A 20,381-nucleotide genomic window follows, 5' to 3' on the forward strand; every position below is an offset into this window, starting at 1 on the left:
ATGTAAGTGTTCTGAGCATGGTTAAGGTGGGCTAGACTAAGCTTCAATGTTTGATAGGTTAGGTATTGTAAATGCATTTTCAATGGACGATATCATCAACTTATGATGGGTTTATTGGGCTGTAACCCCATCCTTTGCTGAAGAGTATCTGTAATCATAAGAACAACTGCATGGTTAAAAATATGGTAAATTCCATGAAGGAAAAGGGAAGGAGGTGGTCAGGGAAGATCTCTTTGAAGAAGGGACACACAAAGGGATACTCACCTTGACTGATGTGCGGGGGGAGTGTAGACAGGGTTTTGGAGAAAAGGAGGAGCAAGTTTGAAGCTCTGAGATGCGAAAACCTTTTCAGAGATACGCATCATGCATTGTATTATTTTTATAAATTCTTACCCATGTCTCATACCTGTTTTATCATTTGATTTGGAAACAGTGTAGCTTCATCTTATCTGTCTCATGCTCCAAGATTTTTTTTTTTAACTATTGAGGGAAAGTCCTTATTGTAGGTGTTGTATAATTATTATTTCTTTTAAACTAGAATGGAAGACACTTACATTCTTTTGTTAAAAAGCTCAACAACATTTTTAGTGCTTTACAGCCTACAGTTTTTGAAAATATTTTCTACACTTCAAAGTTTGATGAACAATTAACTTTCTGAATTTTTTCTTCAATGAAAAAATGTACCTCAGGGCTTCCCAGGTGGTGCCGTGGTTGAAAGTCCGCCTGCCGATGCAGGGGACACGGGTTCGTGCCCCAGTCTGGGAAGATCCCACATGCCGTGGAGTGGCTGGGCCTGTGAGCCATGGCCGCTGAGCCTGTGCGTCTGGAGCCTGTGCTCCGCAATGGGAGAGGCCACAACAGTGAGAGGCCCACGTACTGCAAAAAAAAAAAAAAAAAAAAAGTACCTCATGTCTATAATTTGGAATTAAGATTTGAATCTCTCACCTGGTCTCGTTTCAAGGGTTGTAGAATTTTGTAGTATCTAACATTTTGTATTCTATTTCCTAAACATTTACTGTATATATTAGAACATGAGCAACTTATTTTTCATACTTGTCCTTGGTCTTTTGGTTCTTTTACCAAATATCACTGGGTTGAAGTACTTGCTCTTCAAACTCCTTTTTCCCCAGTGGGACTAACTCAGTGGAGTTACGTCCAGGACTGGTGTCTCCATTTTGTAAGTAGAAAGAGTGACTCACAGAAAGATTAAATGACTTACGCACAACCACGGTGTAATTCGGGAACATCAGCTGGACTCCTTAATACCCTGACTGCCACTTGAACCCAGTTTACATTTCAAAATAATTCCGATGAGGAGCAAAATCTAAATAAACTGGTGTATGAATTGAATGACAACAAAGATGGATTGTCAGGTAGCAAAACTGTTTTTTGCTTTGAAAACCACTAGATTACAAATTGAAGATGTAAGTATTGATACTTTGAAAATTATCCAGCATTACTGCTGCCTTTTAAAAATTTTATTTTTAAATTTTGGTTGCGTTGGGTAGTCGTTGCTGCGCGTGGGCCTTCTCTAGTTGCAGCGAATGGCAGCTACTCTTTGTTGGCGGTGCATAAGCTTCTCATTGTGGTGGCTTCTCTGTTGCAGAGCATGGGCTCTAGGCACGAGGGCTTCAGTAGTTGTGGCTCGCAGGCTCTAGAGCGCAGGCTCAGTAGTTGTGGCGCACGGGCTTAGTTGCTCTGCGGCATGTAGGATCTTCCTGGACCAGGGCTTGAACCCCTGTCCCCTGCATTGGCAGGTGGATTCTTAATTACTGCAGGGAAACCCCTACTGCTGCCTTTTAATTTAATTTTGTTGTAATAGAGGATATTCCTCATTGATTAGAAAAGGAATATAAATTACTAGCAAAATGGACTTTTCTGACATCAAAGATTTATTACCCCCTTTAACTTTATTCTTCTCCATCAACCTTGCCGGAAAGCATAAGCTTTTCACTAATGTTCATCTTACCAGTGGATTTTTTTTTGTCTTGTCAGGTTTTGAGATATGATAAAGACTGGATTGTAAGAGAGCTAATGTTTGTAATGTTTATCGTGTTGTATATTAATTAAGAATTCTTCAGTGCAACCTCTGACTCTGAATATAGTTTGGTTTATCTATTATTTGGCTTTTGGTCCATTGAAAATTTCTAAATGGAATTGTTGTTCTAGTGATACAACCAAAAGCCATTTGAATGGGACTATTCCAGAGACGTGTGCTCTGTTAATTTTTATGTTGGTACATAACCTTGGATACAAATTCCGAGTTTGTAATCAGCAGGTGCCTAGAAGTTTCTAGTATTTCAGGGATCTAATTAGAGGTCATTACTAACTGTAGCGTATCATGGTTCTCTGCCAAGACTTTACTGCAGTTATGCCTGTTCTGTTGGGTCATTAGGTAGTCAGTTATGAAAATTGGTTGTGTGATTAAATGATATGAATATCTTCATTCAACACATATTTATCGAGTGCCTTTTACGTGTTAGATGCTGTTCTAGTGCTGGAGATGCAGTCATTTAAAGTCTCTGCCTTCATGGAGATTATATTCTAGTATGTGATCTCTAGAAAGATAGATAATAAACAAGAACATAAATAAATTGTATAGTTGGAAATAGTGATTCATGCCAAGAAGAAAGTAAGCCAGGCTCAGGTGATATGGAACATGAAAGGGAGCAAGGATCCGTAGAGAGAACGTTCCAGGAAAGAGACAGCAGGATGGCATGACCCTGAAGCAGGAGCGAGCTTGGTGTGCCCTGGGCAGCAAGAAGGGGAAATAGCTGGGGCGTTGTGGTCTGGGAGAGAGGGGTGAGAATGAGGTCGGAGAAGCAGGCAGGGCAGGGTGCAGGAAAGGACAGGGAGAGGGATCTGCTTCTGGATGCTTCTTCCTAGAGCTGTCAGGCTCAGAGAGTCCAAGCCTCAAGAGGGAAAGGTGAACAGCACAAAGCAGGGGGTGTGAAATAGGAAATGAACTTAAGAAGTGAAAGAAATGATTGTGTGTTGACATATATATAGAATCTAAAAAAAAAAAATGATTCTGAAAAACCTAGGGGCAGGACAGGAATAAAGACGCAGCAGATGTAGAGAATGGACTTGAGGACACGGGGAGGGGGAAGGGTAAGCTGGGACGAAGTGAGAGAGTGGCATGGACATATATACACTACCAAATGTAAAATAGATAGCTAGTGGGAAGCAGCCACATAGCACAGGGAGTTCAGCTTGGTGCTCTGTGACCACCTAGAGGGGTGGGATAGGGAGGGGTGGGAGGGAGACGCAAGAGGGAGGGGATGTGGGGACATATGTATAACTATAGCTGATTCACTACGTTATAAAGCAATTATACTCCAATAAAGATGTTAAAAAAATTAAAACTAAAATAATTCCCAATCTATGTATAATTATTTAAATGTAATGAATTCATTATATGCTTTCTCTTGAAAAACATGCTTGTTCAATGAAAAAGATATTAGTTTGTTCATCTACTTAATTTTGAAGATTGCTCTGTAGACAGACTGACAGATATGTACTCCTGGAAACAACTAATACAGGAAAATATATTTTTGACACGTTTGGAGGAAAATTAAAAAAAAAAGAAATGATTGTGTGTTGAGATGAGAGATGGATGGTTACAGTTAGACTGCTCTGTCAGGTAAACTGGTCAGAAGGAGGGCTTGTGGGCTGCACAAGGGACTGTGGATGGGGCAGGTACATCTGGCAGCGAGGTTCAGGGCACAGCTTGGGCGCCAGGCTGCCTGGGTCTACTCTGGGCTTCATCACTCCCTCTTGGGTGATTTTGGAAGGTACCTAATGCATTTGCACCCTGATTTCTCATCTCTCAAAATGAGGTAATGACAATAATCCCTTCCTCATATGGTTGTAATGAAGTCTTAATCAGGCAGTTTAGGAAACACTTCAGAAACGGTAGTTGTTACTGCTGTCATTGTTCATTTTGACGCCACCAGAACAATTCCTAACCTTACCTTTCGTTTTGGGGAAGGTAGTTGAGATGGCGTAAACCAGTGGTCCTTGACTCTGACTACATGTTAGACTCACCTGGGGAACTTGTAAAAGATTTCAAATCCCAGGCCTCAGCCTCAGGCAGTGAAATCAGAACATCTGGGGGTGGCTCTGGCTTTCGTATTTTTTCTAGAAACTCTTTAGGGGATTCTAACTCGTACCTGGGGTTGAGACCCATTGATAGAAGCATAAACCCTTTAGGGAGGCCCATGAATATGACTGCAGAGGTAGGAGCTCAGGAAAAAATTCTCTTCAGGTGGGTGAATTAGTGTTGACAGAAAGGCAAGAAGGTCTTAGCTAGGATGATAGCTTATTTGGGTTCTGTTCATCTCTCAGTTCCTATGTTTTGACCGTTGCTTTTCATTTTCTAGGTATGTAGGAAATCTTCCAAGAATATTTGACTACTCTCCTTTAGATCCAACACAAGATTTCAACACACAGATGTAAGTGCCCTGTTGTAATTTTTAAGTATCTGATATAGTGTTCATAGTGGTTTTCTCTGGGTTGCAGAATTAAAGGCAATTCTCTTCTTTATTGTCTGTATTTTTAAAAGTATTCTGAAATAAGCGTGTGTTGCTTTTGTAAAAAGGAAAAAATCAGTAAAATTGTAAAGTACTGAGAAAAGTTGAAAATGGAATCAGTATGAAGCAGAATCAGACAGATAAGTTATTTGTGAGTAATTGAGATACAGTGTTCCACCTAAAAGCAGCTGTACTTATTGAAATTTGTAGGTAATTTTAATATCTCTGAGGGGAAACAGCAATAACCTTTTTGTCTGTTTCTCCCTCCTGTCCAGGACTAAGTTAGGACATGGCCTTCTCTCAGGCCAGTATTCAAAACCTCCCATGAAATCCGAGCTCATTGAACAGGTGATGAAGGAGGAGCCCAAGGTATGTGTCTGGGTATTTGCCACACTGAAATGTTGGAAAGAGGAACCTTCTTAGCAAGAGCATGGATTTCCTATGATTTGGCGAATGGTGGCCATCAATTTAGCAAGCTGTCAAAATAGCTCTTTCATTTTAGGGTCTAGGGTATCTGTCTGCTCTTAAAAATCGTGGTAAGGAATAGCCAGGGTTGGGGTTTCTGGTGGCATTTGCTTCATGGATTATATGTGATTGCCATCATTAATGGTCTTTAGAAATAACATTATTCATAAAGTAGTGCTGGAATGGAAGGAATAAACATATAAAAATATAAACATTTTCCCCTCGGTAACCCAGTATTGGCCCTTGTAGTGTTTGTGTTCTCCTAAGCCTCAACTCTGTTTGCTAGGGTTTCTCAAGAGGCTGGTTGTTAAAAAAACAACACACATATTCCTATCCCGCCCCTAGAGCTGAGGATTCTGAATTTCTGGGGAGGGCTGGGCAGTCCTTATTTTAACTAAGCTGCCAGGGAGTTTGTAAGCACACTCCATTATAGGAAACTCAGTTGGCCATTCAGTCACTATTACTTGACTCATTGAAAGATGTGCTTCATCTCCTAATAGCCAGACCCCCATTTCCATGTGCCTGCAGGTTGGGCCACTGACCCCTCCCTGGGCTGCTCTGTTAATGCAACTCCAGATGGCGCCACTCTCAGCCTGGCCTCTTGGAGTGGTGCCCTTGGAGTTGTGCAGTGCGCAGCTTACACAGCTGTATTTGGCGGTCTTGCCTCCCACAGCTGCAGTCATCCTGGGTGGAATGCAGGCCCCGCTTCCCCAGCCCCTGCTCTGCCTCCAGGGTACCTTGTCTTGACTTAGTGGGCAAGTTCTTTCAGTTCTGTGTCTCAAGTGTGTGACCTCTGTGCTCCCAGCTTAAGTCAGTCATCCTTGACTAATGCCTGCAGACTGAGAACAAGAATCGAAAGGGAATAAGTTCTTTTTCATCAGGAAGCCAATTAGTTGGGGAAATGGAGCAAACAGGAGAAGAGAGACTAGGAAGGGAACATACAGAGGCAGTGTCTGGGGGTGGGGAGAGGGAAGTGGGTTGTGAGAGGGTGGAGAGGGATGTAGACATTCTGAGGGCCAGGCCTGGAGATCAGAGTGTCATGGCCAGGCAAACCTAAGTCCTCCAGTGGCATTGTTATCCAGCATTGCAACCATGAGTCCCTTATCCACGCCAGACAGGAAGACCCCCAGTTGGGATGCAGATGAGGTGGTCTGGGCTATCGGGTTATCCAGGCTTCTTCTACCTCTGAGCTCCTGTGGAACTTTGAAGAGGTGATGGTGAAAAAACTTGGCCCCAAATGTTGTTTTTGATCACATTTATCCTGGGTGTGCATCCAGGCTGTCACTTCTTGGGCCACTCTTGGGGCAGAGTCTACCTGCCCTGGTGGAGGAGACGGAGACTAATTGGGACTCGGGAGCCTGGCTTCCTCTCCTGCCTTTGCGAGGGATCTGGAGACTGGGGGCAAGCCCCGTAACCTTTCAGTCTCAACCATCAAATGGAAGATTGGTCTCGCTGGCGGTTGTGAATAGTGCAAGTGTGAAGGTCCCCTCTCTAATGTAAAGTCTGTGTACAGTACAGGACGGTTGTGCTTTTGGAATCTCCTCATTTGAGAAAATGGGAAATGAAAACTCATCAATTTAGCAATGTTTGGAAGGAAAATTTGGTTTTAATATCACAGTATCCTTTTACATTAGAAGAAAAGTAGTTCTTATATAAGTCATATTCTTTATTGAGTCTGTGAACAGCTGGGGACCCTAGTCCCCTCCCCACCATTAGATTAGCGTGGTAGCTGTGTGATCTCCAGGGGTCTGAGGCTTGCCCTGCCCTGTCTGGTTCAAGGTGTGAAACCCGGCAGCACTTGGACCATATCTGTCTTGCAGGTGTGTTTTGCTTGCGCCTCCCCCCCTCCCCAGAATCTGACTTTCCAGCTTCTTTTAAACACTCAGAGCCTCTGGCAGTCCCAGGCCCGTGACAGCAGTGGCTGGAGCTGAGTAGCAGCCCTCCCTTCATACAGGACACACTGTCCCCAGCTGGCCCCAGTCCCTTTGTGATTCGTGACCTGGCTGGTACGCTGGGTATTTGGGTATGTGACCCTTGATCTAGATGATTTGTAAAGTCCTTTCCCTGCTCCGACATGCCAGGATCAGTTGGGTCCCTTTAACATTTGGAATGAGCTTGAGTTGACCGTATGATTTTCTTTGTGGCCCTGGAGGTGCCAGTTTCAAGCTGTTACTTGAACAGGCAAGTAATTCATTGTAAAATCTCCACTCCTCTTGACAGTGGAGAGAATTACTTTCTGAGGCATCAGGATTTTCACTGGCATTTGGTTTCAGAGAAACCAATTTGTGAGAATCTTTCTTCTTTCAGGTCTCAGGAGCCCTTTGGTCAGGTGGTCTTGTGCTAGGTCTCTAGTGTTTGTGTCTTATCTTGTAGATGAGCCTGAAATGCTCCAAGAGATGAAAGAAGATGTGCTGAAGCAAAGAAGAGGATAGATTAGGAAAGAATGTGTGGTGGGGCTTCCCTGGTGGCACAGTGGTTGAGAGTCCGCCTGACGATGCAGGGGACGTGGGTTCGTGTCCCGGTCCGGGAAGATCTCACATGTCGCGGAGCGGCTGGGCCCGTGAGCCATGGCCGCTGAGCCTGCGCGTCCGGAGCCTGTGCTCCACAACGGGAGAGGCCACAACAGTGAGAGGCCCGTGTACCGCTAAAAAAAAAAAAAAAAAAAAAGAATGTGTGGTGGAGGGGAGAGAACACAGAGCCATGTGGCAGGAATGCTTTTTTACAGGGTCACCACCAGAGATACCAATAACTAGCATTACACAGTGCTTACGAAAGGCCAGGCCCTTCCTGTATGTTCACTGATGCAGAAATGGATTCACAGGATCCTAACCTAAAGTTACAAAGCCAGGGAGTAGGAGAGCTGGGGTTTACACCAGGCAGTCTGGCCCTGAGTGTGTGCGGTATTGACCACTGCACTGTCCTGCTTCTCTAACAATTGTTCCAGTACTTGTTTCAGGCTCCCAGTGCCTCAATGTGTAGATGCTGGTAGGTGGATGACAAAAGGGGCTGCTTATATTAAAAAGAATGAAATGATGCCATTTGCAGCAACATGGATGGACCTAGAGATTGTCATACTGAGTGAAGTAAGTCAGACAGAGAAAGTGAAATATAGTATGATAATCTGCTTACATGCAGAACATTAAAAAAAAAAATTACAAACGAACTTATTTACAAAATGGGGGGGAAGGTTGGGGGGAAGGGATAGATTGGGAGTTTGGGATTGACATGTACACACTGCTATATGGAAAACCAACAAGGACCTACTGTGTAGCACAGGGAACGCTGCTCAATATTATGTAACAACCTAAATGGGAAAAGAATTTGAAAAAGAATAGGTACATTTATATGTATAACGGAATCACTTTGCTCTACACCTGAAAGTAACACAACATTGTTAATCAACTATACTCCAATATAAAATAAAAAGTTAAAAAAAAAAAAGGGGTTGCTTAAAGTTTGCGGAATTACTAGATAGCCCAGTAACTTGGGCTACTCACATCTTGGGTCATTTCTAAAATATATACTTCTGGATATTAAGTTGCTCTGCTAAAGACCAAGGTGAAATCTAGTTTTTATGTATGCATGCTTAATACATATTTCATCTATAAAAAGATTTGCAGTGTTTTTTGGGGGCACTGCCATTTCTGTATAAATTTGTTGAATTGATTTTTAAAATTAAATTGCATCTATAGTAGCTAAAACCTCCTCACTATAAAAGGACACTTTTTCTTCTTCAAAAAATAATATTCCTGGGCTTCCCTGGTGGCGCAGTGGTTGAGAGTCCGCCTGCTGATGCAGGCAGGGGACACGGGTTCGTGCCTGGGTCCAGGAAGATCCCACAGGTCGCGGAGTGGCTGGGCCTGTGAGCCATGGCCACTGAGCCTGCGCGTCCAGAGCCTGTGCTCCGCAACGGGAGAGACCACAACAGTGAGAGGCCCGCGTACCGCAAAAATAATAATAATAATATTCCTGATCTTTATGCATTCTAAGACAGTGCTTTCACACAATTTAATGCTGAATACTCCATAATTTATTTCTCCTCCTGAAGATAGCACATTATTAACAGTTCTGTATTCCGAACAAACTGTTTCTTTTTTTTTTTTTTTTTGCGGTACGCGGGCCTCTCACTGCTGTGGCCTCTCCCGCTGCGGAGCAACAGGCTCCGGACGCGCAGGCTCAGCGGCCATGGCTCACGGGCCCAGCCGCTCCGCGGCATGTGGGATCCTCCCACACCGGGGCACGAACCCGTGTCCCCTGCATCGGCAGGCGGACTCTCAACCACTGCGCCACCAGGGAAGCCCCAAACTGTTTCTTAAGTGACAGTTCATTTAATTTCCCATCTAACTAATCCTTGACACAGAATTGCTGGTCTCAGTTTTTAATCAACATGATATAACCAGGGCTCTACTTCCAGATGATGTAATTTTAGCTCCAAACATAAGAACTTTGTTTTCACTAACCTCCATTTTCCTACTTTGGGCAAATGTAACATTTCTAACTCATCTTTTGAAATACGAAAAATAGCTTGGGGGAATACCCTCTGTTCCTTTAGCTTAGGAGATTTGGGGTTTGGACGTGAGTTAGGAATTACTGGTCCAAGGTTTATGGTTTAAGGTTAAAAATTTAAATCAGCAGATGACATACACCTGTGTTTGGGGACGGCGGAGATGCATGTATTTTTTTTCATTCCTGTGATCTTATAATGTAAGCATCTGTACAACCGTTGCTCTAAAGTGATATAAAGTCTCATCTTGCTGCTTGTTTATTAATTAAAGCATTAGCCTCAGAGGAATATGAGTGGACACTGGCTGGCTGCCTTCTTGGTTGCAGTGTTAAACAGAAAGTTCTGTGTGAGCATTTGGGAAAGATTCTGAACATGGTAGTCCTCTCTCCAATTTTAGCTGATCTGTTTTGCAGTTGCTGATGGAGAAAGTAAGTACAGCACCCTATAACTATGACAGGTTCCTTAGGTGGGTGCTATTTAGGAGACTATCTGGGGCTCCCTCTTATAAAGTTAGTTGTCAAGACTAGCCTTTGCTTCTGGGGTCCGAGGGGCAGCTCACAGCAAGAGCGAGAGCTTCCTGAAGGCGGGTCTGATTCTTGGTCAGTTTGATCTCTCTAGCCTTGTTTGGTGATGGGCCCGTAGGGGACACTCAGGTGATGACACTGACCCAGTGCCAACCAGGAAACATGTTATTTCTTTGATTTACTTCTTTGGTTCTTGTTTATTTATTTTGGCGGTGCCATATGGCTTGCAGGATCTTAGTTCCCTGACTAGGGATTGAACCTGAACCACGGCGGTGAAAGCGCCAAGTCTTAACCACTGGACTGACAGGGAATTCCTTTTGGTTCTTATTTAGGCTTTTTGGTTTCTTTGAAGTAACTGCCTTATTCTAGAGCCTGACCTTTTTAAAAAAAGTATTTAAATATGCAACTATACACACACATAGAGAGCAAAGTATAATGAGTCTCTATGTACCATCATGTAGCTTCAGCAGTCACCATTACTGCCAATCTGGTTTCATCAGTCCCTCCTGAACTCAATTTTTCCCTTCCCTCCTCCTTCCCTTCCTCTCCTTTCCCTGCAGTATTTTGACACAAAATCTAAGCATCATCCTTTTCCCCTGTAAATATTCAGTATGCACCTGTAACTAGAATACCTTCTTTTTTTTTTAAACATTAATATCATGTTGAAAGTTGCTTAAAGTGTTACAACAAAATGTATCAGCCAATACCCAGCCCATATACAGATTTTCCCTTGCAGTATCAAAGACATCTTTTCAGAGTCCCCCTCTTTTTGCAAGCGATTGATTTGTTGAAGGAGCCGGATCATTTGCCCCAGGATTGCTCTAATGATTGCTTCCTTGAGGTATTGTTTAGCTTGTGTTTCTTACAAGCTGGAAGTTAGATCTGGAAGCTTAGTTAGATTCAGGTTCATTTTTTTATAGCCTGATTTTCTATCAGACATGAAGCGAACATAGTAATAGTTGAACATGGGAATTAGTGAGAGCTCCCCTCAGAAATCAGAGATAGAATAGGTGTGGGATGTGGGTGCAGACAGAGGGGTCAGCTGATGGTTAGGCATTAAGTGTGGGGAGGCCGAGTTTGAGATAAATCCAACCCAGCTGTGAGAGCCAGGAGCTGGTCTGCCGTGAGATGTGGGGAGGGAGAGGCAGCATCTCTCCGGTTAGGAAGCTTTTCAAATAACTTCTCAGTGACCATCAATTCTCAAGCTATAGGTTGTCTGTTGCACCAGGGATTAAGCAAGGTCAGTTGAGGGAAAACAACTGAAATGGGCAACGAGAGAGAAGAGGCATGGGAGGGGAATGAATGAGGCTGGGCTGCAGTCCAAGTGCGGGGCTGAGTCTCAGGAGTTTTCACCAGGGTCTCCATTGAAACGTCTCCTCCCAGCTGTACAACCACGTGGTGGCACAGAGCAGCAACCAGCTTTTCAGAATTTGTTTTCAGCAAGTTAGTAAACTTTTCCAAGCAGCTGCTTTGATGGGGACTGGCAGCCACCTCAGGTTCCAATCACAGCTTGTTAGAATTAACACCAGCAGCAGCAGGCAGTGAGTGTGTGCTTATGTGCATGCCTAAGCCGAAATGCACAACACGAATAGGTGTATTCCAAGCGGTGTCTCTGCACTGCCCCGAGTGAACATGTCATTGCTGGCCTGGCCTGTGATGTTGGCCCCAGGGGTGCGTGGGTTTGAAGAGGGCTTGCCCAGAGTCCAGACAGTCTACTCTGCTCAGCAACTGGTAAGAGGGACTCAGGGACATCAGAGGTGAGAGCTAGGCACACGTGTGCAACAAGCAGTATTAGGACACAAGAGAAAGAGAAAGAGAAAGACGGATAGAGAGGCTGCGATTGACTTCTCTAGTTGTGTGATCCTGGGCCAGTTACTTAACTCCTCTTTGCCTCAGTTTCCTCATCTGTCAAGTGGAGAAAATAATAATAGTAATCACCTCATGAAGTTGGGTGATTTAAGTAAGACGCATGTATAAAGTGTTCAGAGCTATGCCTAGCACCTCGTAAATATTCATCCAGGTACCTAGAATAGTGTCTGACATTTTATAACACTTGGTAAATTTCTATTGAATGAATGACTAAGTGTTAGTCATTATGCAAATGTAATGCATTATTTTTGCATGCGTGTGTTGACTGATACCATGTAGATATACATCGGCATTGTGATTGGAGAAAGTTACAAACTTTTACATTCCTTTCGGGAGGTGTATGTGTGGGTAGTTAAGCTGATCATCAAATATAAATTGGTCTTCACTTAGCCCTAGAAGCACATCTGAAGCCTCGTGTGTGTGTGTGTAAGCTGGTCATTTATGTACAGGTTCCAAGCCCTCAGATGCCGCCACTTTGGGGAGTTCTTCTCCCAGAGCTGTCAGCACTGTTTCAAGTCCTCTGCAGTGTTCCCTAACGTTTGTTATAGATACATGTTGTCTCTCATCATGCCCCCACCCCGCCGTTGTCTGTCAGCTCTTGGAGGGCAGAACCCCCGATGTGTTCTACATGAAGGAGGTGGTTGGGAAATGCTGGATGCCTAGGTCAGATATATTTTCAGCAGGACAGGAAAATTCACCTGAGTTTTATTAGAAACGTTGCTTAGAACACGTGTTGGAGAGGTTTTATATGTAGAGCTGCCCTGTGGCGGCAGGGAGGTAGCTGTTGGAGTTTTCCCATCACCTGTTACATCTGACTGTGTGATTGTGCACTCCTGTCATGGCCTCTAGACCCTGGGCATTGACTCTGGCATCCAGATCTCAAAGAAGTGTGAGACAAGGCCTCTGCCTGCCAAGGACTGCAGTCAGGCTGAGGGGACAGGCCAGAGCGGGCTGAAAGTTAAAGGAAGTAAAAGGCATGTTGTGCTATGCTCAGTGATGGCCCAGAGAGCAAGTTCTCTGGACTTCAGAGGAGGGGGAGGTGGCCTGGAAGCTGAGCCTGTGGAGATTTTGAGAAGTGGATGCACCTTTGCAGAGAGCACATGAGTTACTTCTTCTGCTTGATTGGCAAGGGGAGGTTCGTCTCACTGAGGCGTGCTGTGCTACAGCTGCCGCTCTGGTTTTGCTGCCGAGAGCCTGGAATTGGGATCAGAACCTGGAGTCTGGAGTTCATTCTGGTTCTGCTCTTTGCTGGCTGCATAATCTGGTCGTAAGACCACTTTCAGTTGACAGACCTTTGTGGCACTTCTCTGCAGTTCTCAGTTTCCTTAGCTGCAAAATGAGGATGATGGTAGAACCTTCTTCATAGGGTTACTGTGAGTATTAAACGAGGTGACATGTAGCACCATTATTAGATGGAAACAGCTTTATCCTGAGCCCACCTCTGTCTTTAAAGGTGATGTGGAGCTTCCACTCTGCCTCTTCGGAGTATCTCAGGCAGAGTGCCTGGATTTCCTGCAGAGTACAGCATTAAAAAGCCCAGTTCAGGGTTTCCCTGGTGGCGCAGTGGTTGAGAGTCCGCCTGCCGATGCAGGGGACATGGGTTCGTGCCCCGGTCCGGGAAGATCCCACATGCCGCGGAGCGGCTGGGCCCGTGAGCCATGGCCGCTGAGCCTGAGCGTCCGGAGCCTGTGCTCCGCAACGGGAGAGGCCACAACAGTGAGAGGCCCGCGTACCGCAAAAAAAAAAAAAAAAAAAAAAGCCCAGTTCACATTAAAGCCAGTTTAAAGCTTCTCCCGCTACCAAGCTCGAGAGGCTTGGAAACCAGCAGTGTAGAAGGGTCGGCTTCGGCATCCTCCGGTCTTTGTTTGTCCTTGCTCCACCTCTTTGCCTCCTCCCACCCCCTCTGGCCCCTCCAGAGTCAAGGATCGAGGGTTGGGGGGATTGGAGACAAGGCAGAGCCTTTGCCTGAGCTAGTGCATTTGCTCCCTCTTGGCTGCCATGAGTCTTCTATCATGGCCAGCCTTTTTGTGGGGGGCACATTAGTGGTTCTTCACAGATGCCCTCCACCCCTGCTTGTCCCCTCAGGGACCTCCACAGGGACCTTTTACCTGATGCCCTCCCCGATGACCTCTGTAATCCCCCCTCTCCCCCCCCAGCTCCTGCCGTAGTCTCCTCAGCTGCCCTCCCATCACCTTATGCAGTGCCCTTTCTGGGGGAGCCTGGCTGCCTTCTGTCCTTTTAGCCCCCCGGGGAAGGGCGCACATCCTCATCAGCCAAAGTTATCCTTGCTCTTCCCATCCTGGCAGCTGCAGGCAGCCTCCTTCCGCTTCTCCAGGTGAGGGCAAGCTCCTGGGAGCTCCGTGAGCCTGGCAGCTCTGCAGTGGTTGCCTGGGGTGTTGCAGAGCTATTTCCTTTACTTTCTCTCCTGTTCCCTCATGGGCCGGGGGGACGGGAGATGCTGTAGACCTCTCCTCTCCTTTAACTTCCTTCAGGGGAAGTCAACAGGAAGAGCCCCATCCTGTTCTCACGTCAGGCTCATAGCACAGTGCCTGGTACATAATCAACATCCAGTGCATGCTGGCCGCTATCACTATTTAGCTAACGGGGGCTTCAGTTTTCTTATCTGAAATCGGGGCTGTTAATCCCCACTCTGCTTCCCACTTAGTGCTGCTAATGGGTATGAAAGTATTGTGAGTTGGTTTTATTTTTTAGCCTCAACAGAATGGGATCTCGCCACGCATGTTTAAGGCCTTTGTGAGCAGGAGCCACCCGGAATTCTCCTCCAACAGACAGCAGGATGCCCAGGAATTTTTCTTGCACCTGGTGAATCTAGTAGAGGTAAGTCAGTCTTCAGAAATGCTCAAAAGGGTTGTAAGAAGTGTGCCCACCCCTGCGTGCAGTCCCTGCTGGTGTGGCTGGAATGCTCCACCCCTCCACTCCCCACCTAAATCTCTCTCTGGCCAGGCTCCCTCAGAGTCGGCATCTTTGGGCCTTTCTCTGCTCAGACCGCTTGATGTAGTTGCCCCTCATGCCCGGCCTCCTGGGCACTTGTGGGACTCTCTGTTCTCCTCCTAATTTGAATGTGTGCTGGGAGTGTTTATCCCTTATTTCATTTGCCTTTTTTGTTTTTTGTCTCTGTGATAAGCTCCTTCAGAGTCCCACGTGGTATTTGGTGTCCTCCTGCCATCACTCTGAGGTGGTCACTCGGCTCAGAGCAGAGTCGACTCACATTAATAAATGCTGTGGTTTTTTAAAGGCCACTGAGAATTCATGAGTAAAGCCTTTTTTCCCCTCTCTTAAAAAATAACTACTTTTTTCCTGATGACAGATGTGTTCCTTGTGGAAACATAGGCACAAAGGAGAAAATCAAAACCTCCCATGCTACCTGCTCCCACAAACAAGCAGTGCTAACATTTTGGTGTCTGACCCTTCCCCCCTAGGCATTTTCCAGGTGCTATCCATTTTCTACGTGTTGGTTTGTGAGCAGTGTTTTTCACTTAACCTGTTGTGAACGTTTTGCCACGTCATCACCTACTGGAATATAGCATGATTTCTTTTTTATTTCTGTATAATTTACATTAGTGCATTTATATAATCATATCATACATGGCTTAATTTTTCCAGGGCAGTCCTTGATTTTTTTTTTTTCCCTTTCTCTTTAGCTGGGCTTCCACATCTCCTTTCTTCTAATTCTTTCTAGGTCAGTCCCTCTGACATGACTTTTAACGGCTGCATAATATTAATTCACATGATGAACTATATTTAACCAATCTTCCATTTTTGGACTTTAGGTAACTACCAGTCTTTTCCTGTACTCTGGTGAACTGGCATGCCCAGGGGGAGCGTTTAGTAACACCAGATCTTTACACCAGCTTTATATTTGATTCTGTGCTAATTTTTATTCATGCCTTAATATCCACAAATTTACTAACTTGTTATAATCCAACCTTCAGAGGAACCGCATTGGCTCAGAAAACCCAAGTGATGTTTTTCGGTTTTTGGTGGAAGAACGTATTCAGTGCTGTCAGACCCGAAAAGTCCGCTACACGGAGAGGGTGGATTACCTGATGCAGTTACCTGTGGCCATGGAGGCGGCAACCAACAAGGGTAACGTTCTAAAGTGGGAAATGAGCAGTGTGCTTCTTCACACGTGAAAACCCTCAAGTCAGCAATACTGCAGCTCAGTCTCTGCGAAGTCATGTCAGGAGCAGACCCAGCCCGGACGGTGTCTGGTTTGCATGTCTCTTTTCATCTTTTCCTCAGTCCCCATGTGACTTTCTTTTGACATTTTTGTGGAGGGCTTATGGAGGGAACCTACTTCAGTGCCTATAAATTTAACCAACTGGTTGGTTTAGAGGCAGCTTAATTTAGAGGAAATTATTTGTAATTTAATATTATCACTCACAAGTTGTGTGGAAAGTCTGAGGGGAGTGATCAGAACTGCATGTTATTTTTTGTTTTGTTTTGTTTGTTTGTTTTTTTGGCGGTACGCGGGCCTCCCACTGCCGCGACCTCTCCCACTGCGGAGCACAGGCTCCGGACGCGCAGGCCCAGCGGCCATGGCCCACAGGCCCAGCCGCTCCGTGGCATATGGGATCCTCCCGGACCGGGGCATGAACCCGCGTCCGCCGCATCGGCAGGTGGACTCCCAACCACTGTGCCACCAGGGAAGCCCCAGAGCTGCATGTTTTTTTTTTTTTAAATTTATTTATTCATTTATTTATTTTTGGCTGTGTTGGGTCTTCGTTTCTGTGCGAGGGCTTTCTCTAGTTGTGGCAAGCGGGGGCCACTCTTCATCGCGGTGCGCGGGCCTCTCACTGTCGCGGCCTCTCTTGCTGCGGAGCACAGGCTCCAGACGCGCAGGCCTCTCACTGTCGCGGCCTCTCTTGCTGCGGAGCACAGGCTCCAGACGCGCAGAGCTCAGTATTTGTAGCTCACGGGCCCAGCTGCTCCGTGGCACGTGGGATCTTCCCAGACCAGGGCCTGAACCCGTGTCCCCTGCATTGGCAGGCAGACTCTCAACCACTGCGCCACCAGGGAAGCCCGAGCTGCATGTTTTGATGTGAGACATTCAAGCAGAGAGAGGCCTCTTAAAAATAATCCAGCTTTGGCATCCGAGTAAGATGCCTGTTGTGGGAGATAAAGTGTGGCAGGGCTCTTTGTGGGGCGAGGCTCCTTGGAAGGGTCTCTGGACCTTGGAAGCAGGAGGAAGGTGGGGGGACCTCAGGGGAAGGTTCCTTCGGTCAGTCTGATCTGGTTCTTCCCAAGCAGAATAGATGAATGGTATTTCTTAGAATTAACGTCTTAGAAGCAGAAAAAGGAGAAATATCTGCTAGATTGCTTATTTCCTGTGAACTGGTCATTTTTGTAAGGTTTAATGACTCCCTGGCTGGCCTTTTTCCTTTTTTTGTTTGTTTGTTTGGGGTGTAGTTACTTTATTGTGTTAATTGGAAAATGGTGATTATGATGATTTTAAGATGAAACGATTTCCATTTTCTATAAACTCATGCAGCTTTTGACCAGTTTTTAAATTCTTATTCATTATACAAAGTAGAAATGGGGGTGGGGGTGTCTGTGGTTTGTTTCCTTTTTAGCACTAGGCTTAATTGCTGTCTCTCGCCTAACTTGGGGATACTAACATATTGTGCTCAGTTCTGTGATCCTAACTCAGAATTTATGAGTGGTAAATCTTTTTTTTTTTTCAGAAAGGAGACTTAAAATTTAGTCTCAGGAAATTGATTGCTGGGAACACCTAATGCTAGCATCCTAGATAGAAGTCCATCATAAACTGATTTTGGACTGGGGAATGAACTGGAAAAGCATATTCAGATGTGTTTAAGAAAACACAAAGGTATATCAGTGTGTCTAAAACCTGATAAATCAGAAGGGATTTTTTTGTAACAAAAGAAATTCCCAGAAAGGTCCATTTGAAATCTATATAAAATTTTGACTTACAGGTAGTTTCCAAGAGCAGATCTGCTGACTCTTGGGAAGTTCACGGTGCACTCACTTCTTTTTCCCTTGGTGTGTAACCATTGAACAGGGATAGTGTAGAAAGGCCTTCTAGGTTGGCCGCTCTGCTCTCTGCAGTGTCGGGTAACGCCAACACGAAGTTGTCTTGGCAGTGCTGGGTAGGATCGTGGGCTGGGTGCCTTGGATAACTGCGGTCCTTATAGTTCATCCTGCTCTTTGGCCTGCACCCTCCATGACTTCTAATCATAGTGAAGGGCCGGGAAGAGGTGAGCTCTCGGATTTCTTTCAGTGTGAATTCTCTGGTGTGAAGACTTTGTGATTAGAGGGTGGTATTGGGATCAAACCAGCCTTGACCTCTGGACAAATGAAAGTCCAGGTTCGTGAATCACTTAACAGCACATGTGTGGTCTGAACCTCTCACCTGGGCTGGAGTTCACAGTTCCCTCCCATCAGTCTCAAAGGGGAACAGGCAAAAAATTATGAATGGCTCGATGCGTCCTGGCAGTGCCACTCTAAACAGGATTTCAGCAGGCTCCTCTGGTTCTGTGAGGGCAGCAAGTAAGCAATCCTGCCCCACCCCAGAAACCTTCAGTGAAGATGGTTCATTGTTCAAGGGGGTCTTTTTCATTTCACGAAATTAAGTGATTGCAAAGTCATTCATTTGCTCTTTTATTCAGATGAACTGATCGCCTATGAACTAACGAGAAGGGAAGCAGAAGCAAACAGAAGACCCCTTCCCGAGCTGGTTCGTGCCAAGATACCATTTAGTGCCTGCCTTCAGGCCTTTTCTGAACCGGAAAACGTTGATGATTTCTGGAGCAGCGCCCTACAAGCAAAGTCTGCGGGTGTGAAGTAAGTGTGTGCGCGCTTGTGTGGTGGCAGTAGGATAAGGAGGGGGCCTTGAGAGGTGGGGACCGGGTTAGGGGAGGGTTGGGGGGCATTGTACAGGTCTGCATGCTTGCTCATGTGTGGCAAGATGGGATTATGATTTACACAACACTAGTTGTAGACCTCACTTGTGTGAGACCTGTCCAGTAAAACAGGCTTGTTGTAATCTGTATCATGTGCAAGGGAATGATTTTTTTTTTAAGCCAGGTTGTAGTTTATCCCTTATAGGGAATTTGCGTTTTCTTTTCGTTTTTTTTTTTGTCGAGGGTATAGCCAAGAACCCTCCCCATCCATGGCAAGATGATATTAATGAAGAAATTAGAAAAATACTTATGACAGTCTTAAGTATTTATACTCCACTGTGATAGATTTTTGATTCCAAAATGAAAGATTTAGCTTAGAACTTGGTGGCTGTGTACCTGCCGGGAGATCCGGGGTCTCAGGGCATCTCAAAGTGGATATCAGGGCTCCTGAGCATTGTTCCAATGAGCTGCCCAGGATGTGGTCAGGAGATGTTCTGTTTCTATATTGTGAGCCTTATTGTCAGGTACATTAAAAAAAATTTTTTTTTTCTCCACTTGACACCTTAATTGATTTAATACTGTCAAGTCTTTGCCGGCACACTTCATATAGCTGGAGAAAGAGTATTTACAGTGGCCTAAAAAGGGGGAAGGTCTAAAAGTTAGGCTCTGGTAGTCTTACTACTTCTAGATATTCTTCAGCCATTTTTCTTCTAGGCTATGCCTGAGCTCTTGTTGATGTGAAGGGCAGGGAAGCATGGACGAGCTACTGCTGGCTGTTTTTATCCCAACTTCAAGTAGCAGTCAAACCTGAATTACTTATTCTGTGTGACAGCCATCTCTCAGGATGCCTCTGTTTCAGATGACGACTTCATGTGTTAAAAATGGGAAAACAAGAATTTATTTCAAGAGCTTAAAAAAAGCCATATTTTCTTACAATAATTTCCTTTAAAAAGTTTCTTCAGGGCTTCCCTGGTGGCGCAGTGGTTGAGAGTCCGCCTGCCGATGCAGGGGACACGGGTTCGTGCCCGGTTCCGGGAAGATCCCACGTGCCGCGGAGCAGCTGGGCCCGTGAGCCATGGCTGCTGGGCCTGTGCGTCCAGAGCCTGTGCTCCGCAGCAGGAGAGGCCACAGCAGTGAAAGGCCCGCGTACCGCAAAAAAAAAAAAAAAAAAAAAGTTTCTTCATATCTGAGATTAATAATAGTTCAATTATCCGTTATCCATTGTGGGGTAAGTTTTCATCCGAGGACTGCTCAGTTTTGGAGTGTGTGTGTGTGTGTGTGTGTGCGTGCGTGCGTGCGTATGTTTGTGTGTGTCCTTGAAGATAACAGTTGGTGAGCTGGCATGTTAAATGTTCGAGATTCACTTCACTACAACTTGGACACATCTTTGGGCAGTTAGAAAGCTACACACTATATTATATTAGTGGTGGAAACAACTTTTTTTTTTTTCTTTCAACTTTTTGAAATATATACAACATTGTGACTTTGTGTACAGCATGTTGATTTTTATTTATTTTCCTAAATTTAATTATTGACAGTAGGCTGAAGATTCCTCAAACATCCTTTTCTCTTTGTGCTTTAATTCTGATACTGTATGGGGTGG

General features: G+C 45.2%; 1 protein-coding gene across 2 annotated transcripts in view; it reads left to right on the top strand.

Moving 5' to 3' along the window:
* USP13 (ubiquitin specific peptidase 13) overlaps positions 1-20,381 on the top strand; it is a 119,117-nt gene that overhangs the window by 58,771 nt on the left and 39,965 nt on the right. For both annotated transcript variants that reach the window (XM_032630784.1, XM_032630785.1), the window contains exons 9-13: positions 4,383-4,454; positions 4,808-4,901; positions 14,607-14,732; positions 15,848-16,001; positions 18,545-18,719. In XM_032630784.1, coding sequence (XP_032486675.1) covers positions 4,383-4,454; positions 4,808-4,901; positions 14,607-14,732; positions 15,848-16,001; positions 18,545-18,719 — 621 coding nt within the window. The remainder of the gene's footprint in view (positions 1-4,382; positions 4,455-4,807; positions 4,902-14,606; positions 14,733-15,847; positions 16,002-18,544; positions 18,720-20,381) is intronic.

The sequence above is a fragment of the Phocoena sinus genome, chromosome 4, assembly GCF_008692025.1.
Source record: "Phocoena sinus isolate mPhoSin1 chromosome 4, mPhoSin1.pri, whole genome shotgun sequence".
In the NCBI taxonomy this organism is placed as follows: Eukaryota; Metazoa; Chordata; class Mammalia; order Artiodactyla; family Phocoenidae; genus Phocoena; species Phocoena sinus.